The 16,581-nt window shown below is 42.9% G+C and overlaps 1 protein-coding gene across 2 annotated transcripts in view; it reads left to right on the top strand.

Moving 5' to 3' along the window:
* The first annotated feature begins 1,690 nt into the window (after positions 1-1,690).
* Positions 1,691-16,581, top strand: part of PSMD11 (proteasome 26S subunit, non-ATPase 11) — a 29,725-nt gene continuing 14,834 nt past the window's right edge. For both annotated transcript variants that reach the window (XM_068976601.1, XM_068976600.1), the window contains exons 1-4: positions 1,691-1,814; positions 4,219-4,320; positions 9,446-9,570; positions 16,149-16,220. In XM_068976601.1, coding sequence (XP_068832702.1) covers positions 1,724-1,814; positions 4,219-4,320; positions 9,446-9,570; positions 16,149-16,220 — 390 coding nt within the window. In that variant the 5' untranslated portion in view covers positions 1,691-1,723. The remainder of the gene's footprint in view (positions 1,815-4,218; positions 4,321-9,445; positions 9,571-16,148; positions 16,221-16,581) is intronic.

The following is a 16,581-nucleotide window of genomic DNA, read 5'->3' as shown; positions in this document are numbered from 1 at the left end:
ACTCAGTTTTAGGAGACATTTAGAAGCCATTTTATCTAATTCCCCAATCAATATCATGAATCCTGTTTACAATGATTTGATGAGATGTTATCCAGTTCTCATTTGAAAACATCCAGGAACTAGGAACCCATTCCCTAACTCTCAGATCTCAGGGCTGTCAATTACCATATGAGTTTCACCAAACCATTTAAAACCTTTATCTATAAAGGAGGTTTAAATAATATCTTCTTCACAGAACATTGCTGGTAAGATAAAAGGAAATAGACATACAAATTACCTAACTCAGACAGGGGCCTTCCCTGGTAGCTCAGCTGGTAAAGAATCTGACTGCAATGCAGGAGACCCTGGTTTGATTCCTGGCTCAGGAAGTTCCCTTGGAGAAGGAAATGGCAACCCACTCCAGTATTCTTGTCTGGGAAATCCGATGGACAGAGGGAGCCTGGCAGGCTACAGTCTATGGGATTCTGAAGAGTCAGGACACAACTGAGTGACTAAGCACAGCACAGCACAGCAACCCAGACACAGGTGAGTCAATGTCTATTCCCTTTATATTAATAGGTTCCTTTAGGAGGCAGCATATTACTTCTTCTTTTTGGCCACTGCAGAGCAGCATGCAAGATCTTAGGCTCCTGACCAGGGATCAAACCTGTGCACCCCGCAGTGGAAGCTCAGGGTCCTAACCAGGGGAATGCAAGGTCCCAGGCTATTGCAATTTTGGATTGTCTTCACCCGCAGAAAGATCTTCATGCTGAACTGTCTGTATTCCTTTTTAGTACTTCCTTTAAACTCAACTCTCAGTGGGCACAAAGAATGTCTTTTTTTCCTTCTATTTGACAGCTTTTTAGATGTGTGTAATATTAGTTGAAGGCACTGGAAACATTGGGGGAAAAAAAAACCATTTTTTCTTTATTGAGCTAGGGATTTGAAGTAGCTGTTAGACTTCTATGTGACCCCCCCCGCCCCCACCCCAAGAGGGATTAACTCAGTGAATGGGGCAAAGATATTTCACTTTCTAACATCAGTTTCCTCCAACACTGGTGCATTTAGTCAGGCTGGCTAGGATTCTGTAGGATTCTAGCCTGAAAAGTGTGTGTGTGTATGTGTGTGTGTGTGTGTATGTGTCCCTCCCACGTGTTGCCAGACGCTTGAAAGCATTTGAATAGTGCTATGAGTCTGAGTGAACTCCGGGGTTGGTGATGGACAGGGAGGCCTGGCGTGCTGGGATTCATGGGGTCGCAAAGAGTTGAACACGACTGAGCGACTGAACTGAACTGATTCTTTGTCAGCCAAATAGTGAGCACTTTATGAGACTGTTTATTGCCCTGAATAAATGGCTGAATGTGGAAGCTACAAAGAAAGCCAAACAGCTTTCACTGAATACCCAGGCGGGTACTCAAACACTTCTCTCAAGGGCAAGCGAGGGGTTTTAGAGGCCTCTTGTGGGTGGCTGGGGACTAGTCTCGGGCTCGCAATGGTTAGGCACCGCCTAGTTTGTTCGTGGGTAGCCGCTAGGCGGTGCCGGAGAGCCTCGCTGGTGGGCGGCCGGCTCCCCGGCTCCCCGGCTCCCATCGTCACCGTTCCGCCCTCCTCCGCGGCCCCCACGCAGAGACTACAGCTCCCTTCGTGCTCCGGGAGGGGAGGAGGGCGGGGGCGAGGGCGGGCCTTCCGGGCGTGTGTTTCCGGCGTCGGCGGCCGCGGCCGGGGACGGTGTGAGAGCGGTAAGATGGCGGCGGCGGCGGTGGTGGAGTTCCAGAGAGCTCAGTCTCTACTCAGCACCGACCGGGAGGCCTCCATCGACATCCTCCACTCCATCGGTAAAGGTCGCCGCGCGCCCTCTCTGTCCCCGCTGGCCCAGCTCGGCCTGTGTCGGTCGGCGGCGGCGGAGCGCGGCCGGGCTAGCCGGCACCGGTGCTGCTGACTCACTGTGTGTGTGTGTGTGTGTGTGAGGGGGGCCGGGCCGGGGGCCCGAGGCCGCTCGGAGCTCCCTGGAGCCCCGGGGTCCCCACCCCGGTACGAAGCCCCGAGGCAAGCCCGGCGTCCACTCGCCGGCTGCTGACTCACGGTGGGCTCGGCGCGCGGAGGGAGAGTGGGCCAAGCCGGGGCCCCGTCGCTCCCCAGCCTTGTCTCCCGCTCTGGCCGGTGCGGGCTGGCCCGGGACCGCGAGCGGTGCCGGCCGGCTGGCGGGCTTTGTCGCGAGCTGGTCTGAGAACCTCCAGTTGAGGGCCTGAGAAACCCGCTCTGGACAGGCATTTCCCGCCCTTGGTGTCAGCCCAGCCTGCTCGGGTGGGAGCGCGAGCGCTCGCTCTTCTTCTCTTGGAGTTTCCTTTCCTCCGGACGCTGGAGCTGCTACTTCTGCCAGCCCACCGCGGAAAGCTCCGCTTGCAGGGGCTCTTCCTGAGTATGTTTTGAGACACCGAGGGGGCACACACCTCAGGTTGGCATTTGGTTTGGGGAGGTGGCCGAGAGGTTCCATTACCCCTCCCGTGTAGGGTGTGAGAACCAGATGTTGGGGTGGGACCTCTCGGCCGGAGGAGGTGACTAATCGTCCTAGACTTTCCCGGAGAGGTTTGGAAGAGAGTTCAGAGAGTTAGTTGTCAGCCGCGGAGTTCCGCGAACTCTTTGGAACCTGACGGCTGCCCTTTGCCGGAGAAAATGAAATAAAAACGTCTTAGCACTGTAGTATGATTGTCTTACACCTTGCATGCAAGTGGAGGAACTGACGTGGGAGCCCGAGCCGGTCGCTTCTGACAGTTTTCTAACTGGGATTCAGGTGTGAACAGAAATAAACTTATGACACAGAGGGCTTTTAAATGTTCATCCATCAAGGGTTCAGATAGGGCTAGCTCTTCACTACACAGGCAGTAGTGATGTTTTTAATGTAGCTGGAGAAGATTCGGATTGAATCAACAAGTAGTTCGAGAATGCACGTGTATGTGGGACCTCCAGGCTATTGACTTTTCAGTTGACTCATTAGTCCGTTGAATTTTGGTACTCCTGACTTTCATGAAGAAAGGACAGTGACAGGATCTTGATGTCTTTATCTTTGGGGCTACTAGAAAAAGGGAAGAAGTGGGGGTTAAGATGCATCAGTGAATGGATGATGTTGGTAAATAATGGCTGTATTTCAGTTTGAAGTTCTGATCTTGACCAAGTCAGTTACAGTTTCAGAACTAGAGTTATCTCAATGTGTGTGTGTGTTTTTTTTTAATGTGTATTTTTATCCTGTGGATACAAACTAGTATTTACAACTAATGTGAGAAGCATGGGTTTTATTTTGTGTGTGTAGTGCCTACTGTATTGTCTTTTATAAAGTGGGAATTATGGTAAACATTATAATCAGAGTATTTTTTGCTTGCCGACTGTATTAGGAGAGAGTTCACTGAAAGCTTCTTTGTTAGAGTAAGCTTGAGTCATGATGGTTGACAGCCTTACTTTTTCCAGACTCCATCATGGAGTATCAGAATTTTGGTTTTTGTCAAGTCATGATGCTTTGTAAGAGAAGTGATAGCTAGTGTTATTAAACTTATCACTACAAGCTTGAAGAGGCTGGCCAGTGTTCAAGTGGTAGAATAGTTACTAACAGTTGGAAGAGGGACCGTTAGCACAGTTACTTAAGCAGTTCCCAAATCCCTTAAACTAGCTTCCCTCCTAAGGACCACACTGGAGTTGTGACAGGATTTTTTTCCCTGAATGGCTTTGTAGACCTGTTTATCCCTAACATATCCATCAGCTGAGGTTCTCCACAGGCCTAAAGTTTATTGAAAGACTTTTGACTTTATAGTTATCTGTAACTTGGTCATTTGGTTTTAGTTCGTGGCAGGTAAATATGCAGACAGGTATGTTTAATATTTTAACAGCGCCTGGCATGGGGTGTTCCTCCACAAGCATAAAGAACTTGTTGTGTTTAAATTTTACATTAGGCAAGTGACAGCAACAGAAATCGCCAGTGTATGTGGGTGAGGGAAAGTCTAAGTGGTAGAATGAAAAGGCACATTTAAATTCCAAAGAGAGGAATCTGTTCTGATGAGATAGATACATGGGACATGTACTGCATGATCAATTTACTTTTTCTTGTTTAGAGGTTTTTTCTTTTAAAGCTCTCTAGCATTTGTGTTTTGCTAACTGTTTGAGTTTGTGTTTGGTCTTGTGAGGGTGAAATTTCCCTTAGTCTTCATTTGTTGTCAGAATTTTAAGAGGGTTTGCATTTTCCTCTCGCAGTGAAGCGTGACATTCAGGAGAATGACGAGGAGGCCGTGCAGGTCAAGGAGCAGAGCATCCTGGAACTGGGGTCTCTCCTGGCCAAGACTGGACAAGCTGCAGGTAAGTGACCAAGTGGATTGCTTTCTCTTACCTGAGATGCTGCGTGAAGTTTCACTTTTTTTGTTGGAGTGAGGGAATATAGGACTGCATCCACACAGTTTATTGGTAATGAAGTTCCACTTTATTGCCCACTTGTTGAGCTTCAGTTTTCTGTCAGGAAGTTAAGAGGCCTTTAAACTCATTTCTTTCACGGATGGCTTTTGTTCTGCAGGTGAAGGAAGAATCCTGTTTCTGTTGGGATACAGTAACCTGTGGTTTGTTTCTGCTTTGGATTTTCACTGCATTCCCTTACATGTGGGCAGTAGCAGTCTTCGGTGCTTTCATGCATCTGTTCTGATGTACTTAAGGTGGGGAGTACCTAGGCCCCTGCTTTCAAAATGACCAGGGATTTTGTATCCAAGGAAGTGATTTGCTGTCCTTTTTTCCTGATACACAATGAGTAAGACATTAAATGGAGAGAACCTTCCCATGATTTCTCCACTGGTACCTAGGACTTTGTACCTGTTGTTGCTTAGTCTAGTTGTAATGGAACCATTGACTTTCCAGGCTCCAGGTGATATTCTGATGATGGGCGTGTCCTTGGACTGAGAGAGTCCTGTTGACCAGGAAGGCCTTTGACCAGTGAAGTGGCAATAGTATTCAGAATAGCCTGCTTAAACTTAACATGGATGATTTTAGTTAACTTTAAAGTGAATTTGGAGCTTATCTGATTAGAATGGATTAAACATAGTTGATCTTGTGGATTACTTTCTCCCAAATTATGTTGTAATCCAAGAGGATGATAGGTATGCATTAGCAGAACTTCTTGAATTTGAGAACAAAGATCTTTCCCAATTAAGGGTTTGGGATTTAGCTTACTGAACCCTTGAAACAACTTGATAAGGTAGATACTATTACCCATTTATACTTGAGGAAACTCAGCACAGAAAAGTTAGATATCTTACAGGTACCCAGTTAATATGGGAGAAACAGGATTTGAATCCATGTAGTTCTACTAAGCTCATGACCTTGAGTTATAAAGGCTATTGCTTTCCATAGTGATTCACTTATGAGTTATCAGTGGTGGGTGGTGGTTTTTTCATTGTATGCTGACTTCTGTTAACATGTATATGGATTCCTTTTGCCTGTCAGTTAATGTTGCAAAACAGTTTTAATGATTAGTCTACATGAAATATAATTAATAAAGTAATTTTCCTGAATTAGAAAGCCAGGTGAAATTATTATTTTTTTGGCTGTGCCGCACGTCTTGTGAAATCTTAGTTCCCTGACCAGGGATTGAACCTGGACCCTTGGCAGTGAGAGCACAGTCACCAGGGAATTCCCTGAAATAATTTTTCTGTTGTTGAACCATTCAGATGTCTACTCTTTCAAGTAGAATGGATAATTAAAAACAGCATGTAGTATAGTCAGTGTTTCCGAAAACTTGTCTGAAAATATTACTGTTTTGCTTGAAATTACTATTTCCTGCTTTGCTCCCCGCTTGTTCATTGCTCCCCACTCCCTGTGAACCATACCTGAGAAGTTTAGAAGTGTACAGGGAAACCTAGTGGACTCTTTAACAGGCGAATCATAGTAACTTTCAGAAATGTTTCCTGGTTACTTAGCATTGTTTTCTAAGAAAGACTTTGAGGAGTATGTTAAGGAAGTTTGGGGCCTACATTCATTTACCTATCTTTGCTATTAATAATTGATCAGTTTGTGTTCTTTACTTTGAATTTGGGGTTCCCTGAGAACAGAACATCTGTCTGTTCTGTTAATTTTCCATTTTGTTTTGTTACGCATTTCATATATGGCTAGAATTGTACTGCTCAGATAGGTAGGGTCCCTGCTGGACAGTAGACAACTTGGGAATTAGTGAATAAGACTGTCTGATGCATGCTTGTGATTGAAAGTTGTGGTCTTCATCATCAGGCGTGATGTCTCGGCTCGGGACCTGCAGATTTCATAGCCTGAGACTCTTTAAAGGAGTGTGCTAGGTTCTGTAAAGGAAGTTTTGGTCATACATTTGCAAATAACTTCAGTAAGTAAAGAATGAAGAAGTGAATATGATTCTATCAGAATTAAAAAAATCAGTATGTGTGAAAATGTAAAGAAACAGGGAATATAATCAAGAATGAATAAGAAACAAAAATAGACTAAAATGAAAAATGAACTGAGTCTTTTGGCAACTAAGACATCATATGTTTTTCTGTTAGAGCGAAAAGAATAACTTGGAAAAGATACTGTCGTGCTAGCAAATGCTAGAGAGAAAGGCAGATTCCTTAGCTCATGTTTCACTTCTGCCTTTTCCAGGAAGGAAAATGATTAAGAAAAAGATAGAAATAACACCAGAAAGAGAGAATTAAAGCCAAGGTAGGTGAGAGAAGAGAGAGCAGATTCTCTTTTTCAATAAGTTCAAGTTTCTAGGCTCTGACAGTTTCTTTTAATATCAAAAGAATGGTTGTAGCAGATATGTTTATAGAGCCACTGTGATTCTGAGAAAAATCATGGAGGATGGAGAGGTATAAGGAAAGTAAGGAGGGGCAAACATTATTCCACTTTTCAAAAAGATAATGAAAAGAACAAAGTCTAGACACTATAAGCTGATAATCATCAGTAAAGTTCTGGGACAGATTATTTGATTAGGTTTTAATCATATAAAGCAGTGAGTTTGTTAAGAAAAAATTATCCCAAACTCACCCTAGTTCTCTTTGGTTAGCCTTATCAGATTTGCAGGGCTCCGTGGACAATGGCTTGCCAGCTGTTCTTGTAAATAAAGTTTTATTGGAACATAGCCATGCCCATTTGTTTACATATTACCCGTGACGGCTTTTGCACTACAGTGGCTGAGTTGAGTAGCTACTGCTGAGACTGTATAACCCACAAAGTTGAAAATATTTACTATCTGGCCCTTCACAGAAATAGTTTGCTAACCCCTGGTTAGGAATAATGATATAAACAACATATCTGATGTAAGCAGAGTTTTTGAACATTTGGCATGGCAAATGGATCAATTGTTGACCTGAAGGGAAGTGTCTAGCATCAAGCCATAGGGATCTGTACTTGTTCTTGTGGACAGCATCTGGCATATGGCTAAAGCCATAGCAGAAGGTGTGCTTATTTCTGTGGATGATTCAGTACAGTAGAGAACAGATTTAGGATTCAGGGTTGTTGCCAAAGCCAGCAAGACTAAATTGTGTAGAAAGGAAAAAGTTATAGACTTAAACTGTTTATCAGAACAGAGGAACCTGTCTGCACAAAGACCTTATGGACTCAGTCTGAACGAAGAGTGCTATTAGCAAAAGCAAAACATGCTTTCCTGTGTTACATGTGGCAGTCTGATCAGGAGAATGGAGCCATAACTCTACTGGTCTGACCCTACGTGGAACATTGTTTTCAGTTCTGGGTACCACAAGTGGTACATTTGCAAACCAGAATTTATTTGGAGGAGGGCAACTAGGGTGACAAGGAATCTAGAAACCAGGATGTTGGAGGAACAGTTGAAATAGCTAAAGCTATTTAGCTTGGAGAAAGGGACATTTAGGGAGATACTTGCATGTGTGCTAAGTTGCAGCAGTCATGTCTGACTCTTTGCGACCCTGTGGACTGTAGCCCACCAAGCTCCTCCGTCCATAGGATTCTTCAGGCGAGAATACTGGAGTGGGTTGCTGTGCCCAAGGAGATAAAGTGATAGTTATCTTCAAATATTTGAAGCCATGTGGAAAGAGGATATAGACTTATGTTTCAGAAAAGAACAATTGAGTTTGACCAAGATTGGAATCATCTGCTTTCTGAATATTTCTGTCACTAGAGATTGTTCAGAATTGTTCCAGGATAATAGGAAACTCTGTAGAAGAAGGGACGTTGCACTAGACTACTTTTAAAAAGCTATGATTATGTAATTGAAGTTTGCATAAGTGCACAAGGAATTTGAGGGAGAGAAACGGGTGTAGCCTGGCATTGCCACGGAAGACTCAGTAGGACTTTCACCGACTTGAAAGGGCATCTAAGCTCTACGTAGGTCAGGGTGACGGGTGGATTCCAGGTGGCAGTGCAGCATGAGCGAGGCCTGGCTGCAGGCATGTGTGCAGTCAGTGCGGGGGTGAATGGAGTGATAGAGTGGGGGAGAATCTGAGGCGGTGGGAGTCCCAAGTCAGGACCGGCGAATGGAGGGAAGGGTGAACTTTCCCACTCTGTATAGAGTTCCTTTTATACCTGACACGGCCCTGTGGTTTCTGTGACTATGCTGGCAGATGAGGATTTCAAGACCCCTAATTAGCATTCTCTGGAGGGGGAGGTTTGCTTGTCCTGAATTCAAGTTCTCAGGAGGATGAGTCTACAATTTGAGGCAGTGACACTACAGTAATTTTAACCTACATTCCAGGAGTACTTCCTTAGTTGGTCAGTTGAAATATTGTCTGATTTTCACTCTTGTTTCTAAAGGTGCCCCCTTAGGATTACTGTGCCACCCTCTTTTCTCACACAAGAGGGGGAGAAGCCTCAGTGGTGGTCACCTTTTTTGTCATGGTTTGACTTAGGGTTTATAGATTAATGAGGAATTTTAAAAGGGTACAGTACAACGTTAGGGGACAGACGCCCTAACTTTCATGTGAAAAACTGATTCAGAAGAGTGCCATGCAAGTTACATTGGGAAAAGACTAAACTGGGCATAACTTTAGGAAGGGAGGAAAAAAGGAACCTGAGATTGAAGGTCTCTGTTGAGATTTCCAGTCTTGGAAATTAGAAAAAAAAATTTCCTTTAGCTCTATAACCTGATAAATTTGTTGATTGTGGGGAAGTGATTTTGTCCAAGGTGGTTGAGGCATGGCATATTTCCTGTTCTAGAGTACTGCTTTCTGAGAGTGTGAGTACTTTGCTGTACTCATGAGGTAGAGAGCCTCAAGCATGTCCCAGGATCCTCACAGTAATCCAGTGGCCAAGTGGGGAATGGAATACAGATTTGGTGTAAACTGTTAACTTTTTTGCTACTCTATTACCTGCTGAGAATGCTTTAAATTCCTATTAAGTTTCCTTTTCACTGCTTCCAGACAGAAGTACTGATTTTATTATCTTGGGTCATCTTTTAGTGGGTATTTTGTCCCTAATATTGATGGGTATTTTTTCCTGTCACAATTGCCTTCCGCAGAGCTTGGAGGACTCCTGAAGTATGTGCGACCCTTCTTGAATTCCATCAGCAAGGCTAAAGCTGCTCGTCTGGTCAGATCTCTTCTTGATCTGTTTCTTGATATGGAAGCAGCTACAGGACAGGAGGTAAGCTACTTGAATGACAAAAGAGACAACGTCTTGTTTGGAGCAAAGTCGTGTTTCAGTGAAGGAAGTGCCTGCCTGCACTGCGGTGGTAATGTGTAAGGGACGGCTGGGAGGACAGCGCAGGACTTATCATGTCAGTTTCTCTTTGTTGCAGGGCATTTGATACTTTGGGTCTGTTCCATGCTTTGCTTTGTAAGTGGAGATTGTCAGTGGTCCCTGGAATCCTCATTACATCAGGGTCACAAACTGATTCTTGTCTTTGAGGTATTGTATTGCCTCACCTTTGTAATGTTTTCTGTGTGTGTGGTACCTCTGTGTCACAGAGCTCCTAGTGAGCACTAATTAAGTCTCGTGGCATCCCTTCTTGGCATGTCTTGTATGCATTTATGCCTTGCCTTTATTGACTGAGCATCCATCTGTCTGTCTCGTGTGTCCTGAAGTGACTGGTGTACCTGTCCATGTCCTCTACGAGTTCAGACTAGACCCTGAGCTGTACCGAAAAGTGCCTCTTTGGAATCACTGAGCCTCTTCCAGTTCTTTTCAAAGAATTACTGTTTGCAGTTCCGGAGAAGGAGACGCTACCACAGTTAAAACTCATTCTGTAAAAAGTGGTAGATTCAAGCAGGGTGTGTGGTGGTTGCTTGAACCTGTTTATAGGAAGAATACAGTTGTTGTCTTTTCTGTATTGCTCAGCAGTCATTGAATGCGTGCTGTGTTAGCACTGTTACAGGTGCTAGGGATTCATTTGTAACTGTACAGTGCTCTCATGGGGATTATATTTTAATGAGAAAGGCAGATAATGAACAAATATGTAAAATGTCAAGTGGTATAAAGGCAGGGGTAGGAATTGGTAGGTAGTTACATGTCTCATTATTTGCCATGGCGCCTGTGGATGTAAAGGAAGTGAAGGGGCTTAGTGGCATATTGAATAAACAGTGGGGAACTTCAGAAACCTAGCACTTAATGGATCTTACTTTGAAATCATGTCGTTTGTAAAATCTGGTTTCTTTCCTTAATGATTCTTTGAAGCCTAGTTTAAACACCATAAACTAACTTCATTGTAGAAAATTTATTTCTAGAGAAGTCTTCAAGTTCATTTGTTTTTCACAGAACTGTTTCATGATAGTAGATCAAAAATAGATGTGTAGATGGCTGCCTTTTGAACCAAAGCATTAGACTTATTTTTATGAATAATTTAAAAGAAAAGGTGGTGTTTCAAAGAGGTGTTACTCTTGTGTAACCCTGACTTTTAAAAAAAATTGTATTTGTGCCCATGAAAAAGTGATGTCACATTTTTTGTTTGAATTAGGATGCCTTAGAATGAGTTGAACAATAAATGTTAGCTTGAAACAGACTAATAAATGTTACTTGGAACATTTTAGGCAGAAATAATTAATTATCCAAGCTGCTTCTTTGACTGAACTCTTGGAATTTGTCTCTTCCTGTAACTGCGCTGGCTCAGTGGATAGAACTACATTTGTTTGATGGTCAGTTCTCCTTCTCCTGTATCCAAATTATCCAAATCATAATTTGGTGCTCTCCTGTAATTGGCTTGTGGGATTTACTGGCCTTTGTCTTGTGGCTCCATGTCTGGTTAGGCCCTCCTTTTAACTGTGTGTGTACATTGTTATTCTTCATTGTACATTATTTTCTTGTCAACTAGAGGCTTTTCTTACCCTAGGGTGAAAGGGAACACTCTTACATATTGTGTCTCTTTATTGTCAGTGTCGTATTAGTGCTAAGTAAGACCTGTTGATCTTTTTTGTTTGTTTGTTTTTATTGATTAGTAGTCTAGCTTTTTATCAAGAGCCAGATTCTTACTCCACTTAGCAGGTCTTTCAGTAATTTTTGTGGATTACAGGTTATTTGCTTGGTTTGGGGTAAATTATGAACCATCCAGATGGTTCTGTCTGCACCTCAAAGTCAATATAGCAACGTCAGCACCCAACTATTTATTAAGTTCTGTCAGTGCAACTCTCTCCAATCTTTATTCTCCACCTCTTTTTGTATCTGTTCTCTATGTACAACTGCCATCGAGTTTGGGTTCTAATTATTTCTTCTTTTTTTTTTTTGGAGGTATTGTTCATGTACAGTGAGTTCTAATTATTTCTTAGACTACTGCAAAAGTCTTGTACCACCATTTTGAGAGATATCCTACCCAGTAACCCTCTCAAGATCTTATTCCTCTCTGTTCCCCCCTAACTTGAGCCTTCAGTGGCTCTCGATTGCTTGCAGAGTCCGTATTTCATGTTCCTCTCCAGTACAGCTTAGCAGGACATTCTGATCTCCTGGTACTCTATGACGTGTACCAAACATGCCTGGCCTGTTGGGCACTTGACTGTCTGCTGAGCGAGGCCTGTACACTCTTCATGGTGCACCTTTCCCTTCTGTAGTTCCATGTCCAGTACCATCTCCTCTGAGACTTTTCCTTGCTGACGTCACTGTGATCTAAACTCTGCAGTGATGTACACTGTGTTTGTACATGTTATATTTCTGATGATTCTCTGTATGATGGCTGCTTGAACGTTTGCTCTGTTTCCTCTCCTGTATCACAGTCTCATTGAGACTCCTGAGATACAGTCTCATTGAGATGAAGCCCTGTGTGCCTTGTAGTGTTACAGCGCCTTTCTCTCTTATTCCTAACTCATGGCTGTTCCTTAACCATGGCGACCTCTGGCCTCACCTGCCATACTATTCTTTCTTTCACTTTATTTACAGCTGTAACATTGGCTTTAAACTGTTCTAACTTTGGGGCATTTTTATACATCTAATTTTTCTTTTGGCCATGTTGTGTGGCTTGCGAGATCTTAGTTCCCTGACCAGGGTTCTAACCTGTGCCCCTTGCAGTGGAAGCATGAAATCTTAACCACTGTACTGCGAGGGAAGTCTCACTCTCAGCCTGATCTTAACACAGCCTTTTTTCTTCTTCACATCATTTCAGGTCTTTGTTTCCATCTCGTTTCCTCAGAGACCTTCCTTTATCACCATATCTAAAATACCCTATTTGTGCTTTCTTCATGTTTATTTTGCTTATTAACATTCATTTCCTACTTAGAAGATAAATTTCATGAGGATAATTACTGTGTCCTATTCACTGCTGTAACCTCCACACTTAGAGTAGTTTGGCCCAAAGAAGCTACCTAACTAGTATTTGTGGAAGGAATGTATGGATCATGCCTTCTCCGTGGTAGATGCTCAGGAGATATTTTGTTGAATTAAGACTTAAGTTTATTGACTTTAGATACAACCATGGGTTATTGTTACTGCATTTGTCTACGTGACTCAAGACCTCTGACTTGGGAGAGTAGAAAATTGTAGGTTCTTTTAAAATTCTTCGATTGAGTATTGGGAAAGGATAGAGGAGCAAGGCATAGGTGGATCACTGTCATAGAAGTGTTGAGGCCTGGGGCAAAATACGAAGTTTTAGGACATTGGTAAGCCATGAAATTAAAAGATGCTTACTCTTTGGAAGGAAAGTTATGACCAACCTAGATAGCGTATTGAAAAGCAGGGACATTACCTTGCCAACAAAGGTCCGTCTAGTCAAGCCTATGGTTTTTCCAGTGGTCATGTATGGATGTGAGAGTTGGACTGTGAAGAAAGCTGAGCACCGAAGAATTGATGCTTTTGAACTGTGGTGTTGGAGAAGACTCCTGAGAGTCCCTTGGACTGCAAGGAGATCCAACCAGTCCATCCTAAAGGAGACCAGTCCTGGGTGTTCATTGGAAGGACTGATACTGAAGCTGAAACTCCAATACTTTGGCCACCTCATGCGAAGAGTTGACTCATTGAAAAAGACCCTGATGCTGTGAGGAATTGGGGGCAGGAGGAGAAGGGGACAACAGAGGATGAGATGGTTGGATGGCATCACTGACTCGATGGACATGAGTTTGGGTAAACTCCAGGAGTTGGTGATGGACAGGGAGGCCTGGCATGCTGCAATTCATGGGGTCGCAAAGAGTCGGACACGACTGAGCGACTGAACTGAACTGAAGAGATCTAGAAATGTTGGGGAGTTTAACACGAAGAGTATGCAGAGGGGATTTTCCTTGCCTTTTTGTATTTGGTGACTCATCATAAGTCAGATAGAGCTACACCATGGTCTTCAGCTTGCTGTGTTCCAGAAGCTGATGTGATTCAGGTTAGGTTCTGGTCATTTGCCTAGGAAGTGAGGCTGTATGGATGGGGTGGGTGACTGAGAATTGGGATGGTTGGCAAGGAGAAAGGGAGTAGAGATTTAGGGTGAAGAGGGGAGAAAGAAGACTGAACCAGATCCTTAACCAAAGAGTGAGCTGAAATTCCAGAATTGATTTTACCTTCCAGGTATGTCTAGGCAGTGTCTTTGGGAGGCCATTTTTTGGTATAGTCTATCCAACTGAAGCACAGTAGCACATTTTAAGAAACCTTACATCAAAAAATCCTGTTGAATTAAATGGTTATTTTAATGGAAAAAAGGGAGTTTGTGCTAGAGAATTTCACACTTAAAATAGTAGTTAACTTTTTTTTTCCCTTAGGAATTTAGTGAATAAAAGCATATAAAAAATGGTTTAGTGTTATTTATTTAAAGCTTAGAAACATTAATATCTAATTTGACTGTTTTAAGTTTTTGTACTCAAGTAAGGGCTTCCTCCAGAAGCATGGACTTCTTGTGTATTATTATCTATCCCCTTTATCAGTCATTGTTAGCATTAACAAAGCACAAAGCCTCTCGAACAAAAGGGCAGTGAGTGGCCTTTAAATTTTTTTTCTGAGAACTGACACGCTGGTTTCACCGATTATAATCCTAGATATTGCAAATCATGTACCCTGTAATTGGAAACTGATAGTTCATGTAAAAATTCTCTGCTGTAGGAAAAATGTCTCTATTGCCCTGAATTTACTAAGTGTGAGTTGAGATTGGGTCAGGTTCTGGTCCTAACAGCTGATCATGACCTTTGGTGGGTCACTTAACATCTGTAGTCTCAGGGAAATGGGGACAGGTGGGATGCTAGGGTAGAACTCAGTGTTTCTTAACTAGGCGTATACATCAGAGAGGCCAACTTTTTATTCCAGACTACTGAATCAGGAGCCTAGGCATTCATTTCAGCATTGTTAAACCTGCTGGGTAAAACTGTTGGTAAGCGTTTCTTAGTCCCCCAAAACGTGGAGGACTAAAGACTTTTATTTTTGTTGCTAAAAATATTCATCAAAATATTTTCAGCTCCTTTCATTGTATGAACAGAAATCTTTGATTTTGGTTTTTAGAACATAAAACTGAAATTGTGATTGGCCTGCTTTTATTTCAGGTTTTGTAGAATTCATGAAGGTGGTTGAGTTTAGAGTTGGGGATTGAGTAGCCACTAGGGGTCCCCCTCTGGTGAGTTATAAAGTTTTCATTGGCTCTTGCTGATGAATCTTCCAAATACCAGGTAAAGGCATTCATTTATCTACTGAGCTTTATTTTACCAGTTAGTTTTCTGGAAAGCTCAGTTTCTTCTTATCTTATGCTCTGATTGTGAATCTTAATATAAACTTGCAGTAACAGAAGTGATAGATGGTCTGCGGCACCTAATATGTACTTGGCAGAGCTCCTGTGGCAAGGATACCTGATGGCATGTAGACCACCTGGCTTAGAACACTAAAGTTAGTTACTTTGTATGGGACATTACTGCTTGGGTAGCAGGTAGAACTGGGAGTTCAGAGTTCTTTTATAGAAAGTTTAAAAAGCCCCTTTAAGTGTTAGGCTAATTTTAATTTCTTTTTACTCACTTTCATACAAGCTAAGTTTGCTCTACTGTGATGAGAATTGTTACTTGCGCTTTGTAGACTCTGGAAGGGAAGAGTCAGCTGGGCCTTTTGAATCTTAAAAGCAACTGTTGGAAGAGTAAGACACTTGTGCCTAGACTGAGAATTTCTCCCCTTTATGACTGATATAGTCATATGAACACAGTACTGTTACTATTCAGGGAGAAATTTCTGCTTTAAAAATGTCTCAGCCATTATAGAACTAACTCTGCATTCCAGAACTGCATATGTAGTCTGGGTCCCTCCTGGGAAAGTAGATGAGGAATCTTGAATACAAAGCTCTTTTCCAAAGGAGCACAGTCTAAGCACAAATATACTCTGTGTGTAAAAAGCCAAGTTGATTTTCCAGTATGCTATACATATTGAGCAGAGAAGGCAATGGCAACCCACTCCAGTACTCTTGCCTGGAAAATCCCATGGGTGGAGGAGCCTGGTAGGTTGCAGTCCATGGGGTCACAAAGAGTTGGACACGACTGAGCGACTTCACCTTCACTTTTCACTTTCATGCATTGGAGAAGGAAATGGCAACCCACTCCAGTGTTCTTGCCTGGAGAATCCCAGGGACGGGGGAGCCTGGTGGGTTGCTGTCTATGGGGTCGCACAGAGTTGGACACGACTGAAGCGACTTAGCAGCAGCAGCATACATCTTGAGATACTATGATCAAGGCATGCTCCTGAGACAGTAAACATGGATAGTAATGCATAAGGAGGAAATGACAGCTGTTCCCCCGAGCAAGGCTTGTGGGAAGAACGTGAGGACATAATGTTGCATATACTGTCTCTCCCTGTTGCAGGTCGAGTTGTGTTTAGAGTGCATTGAATGGGCCAAATCAGAGAAGAGAACTTTCTTACGCCAAGCTTTGGAGGTATGTGCCTGCGTTAGTACTGATCTCAGGTCTCTAGACGTTTGACAGACTGTGAATATAAATAACACCATCCTGATCAAAAGTATTTTCAGCAGCTTTGTATTATCCGTCCACCCAAAATGGTGAGTAGTAGACCTGCTCGTGAGAATTGCTCTGGTTGAAGCTTTGATACAGAGCTGCTGCTTGGCTCAGAAAAGTAAGCAGCAATGTGGTTTAGTCACTGGCTATAATAGGAGATAATATCATGGGCTAGATGATTTTTTTTTTTTTTAGGCTGAATTTGATGCTATCATCAGGACTTGAATATTCAGCAGTAACAGTTCTTTGACTGTCAATGTTTGATTTCTTTCTTTGGCTTTTT

Source organism: Capricornis sumatraensis, chromosome 8, assembly GCF_032405125.1.
Source record: "Capricornis sumatraensis isolate serow.1 chromosome 8, serow.2, whole genome shotgun sequence".
NCBI lineage: Eukaryota > Metazoa > Chordata > Mammalia > Artiodactyla > Bovidae > Capricornis > Capricornis sumatraensis.
Note: the sequence above shows the minus strand (reverse complement) of the source record. Positions and strands in the feature narration are given on the sequence as shown.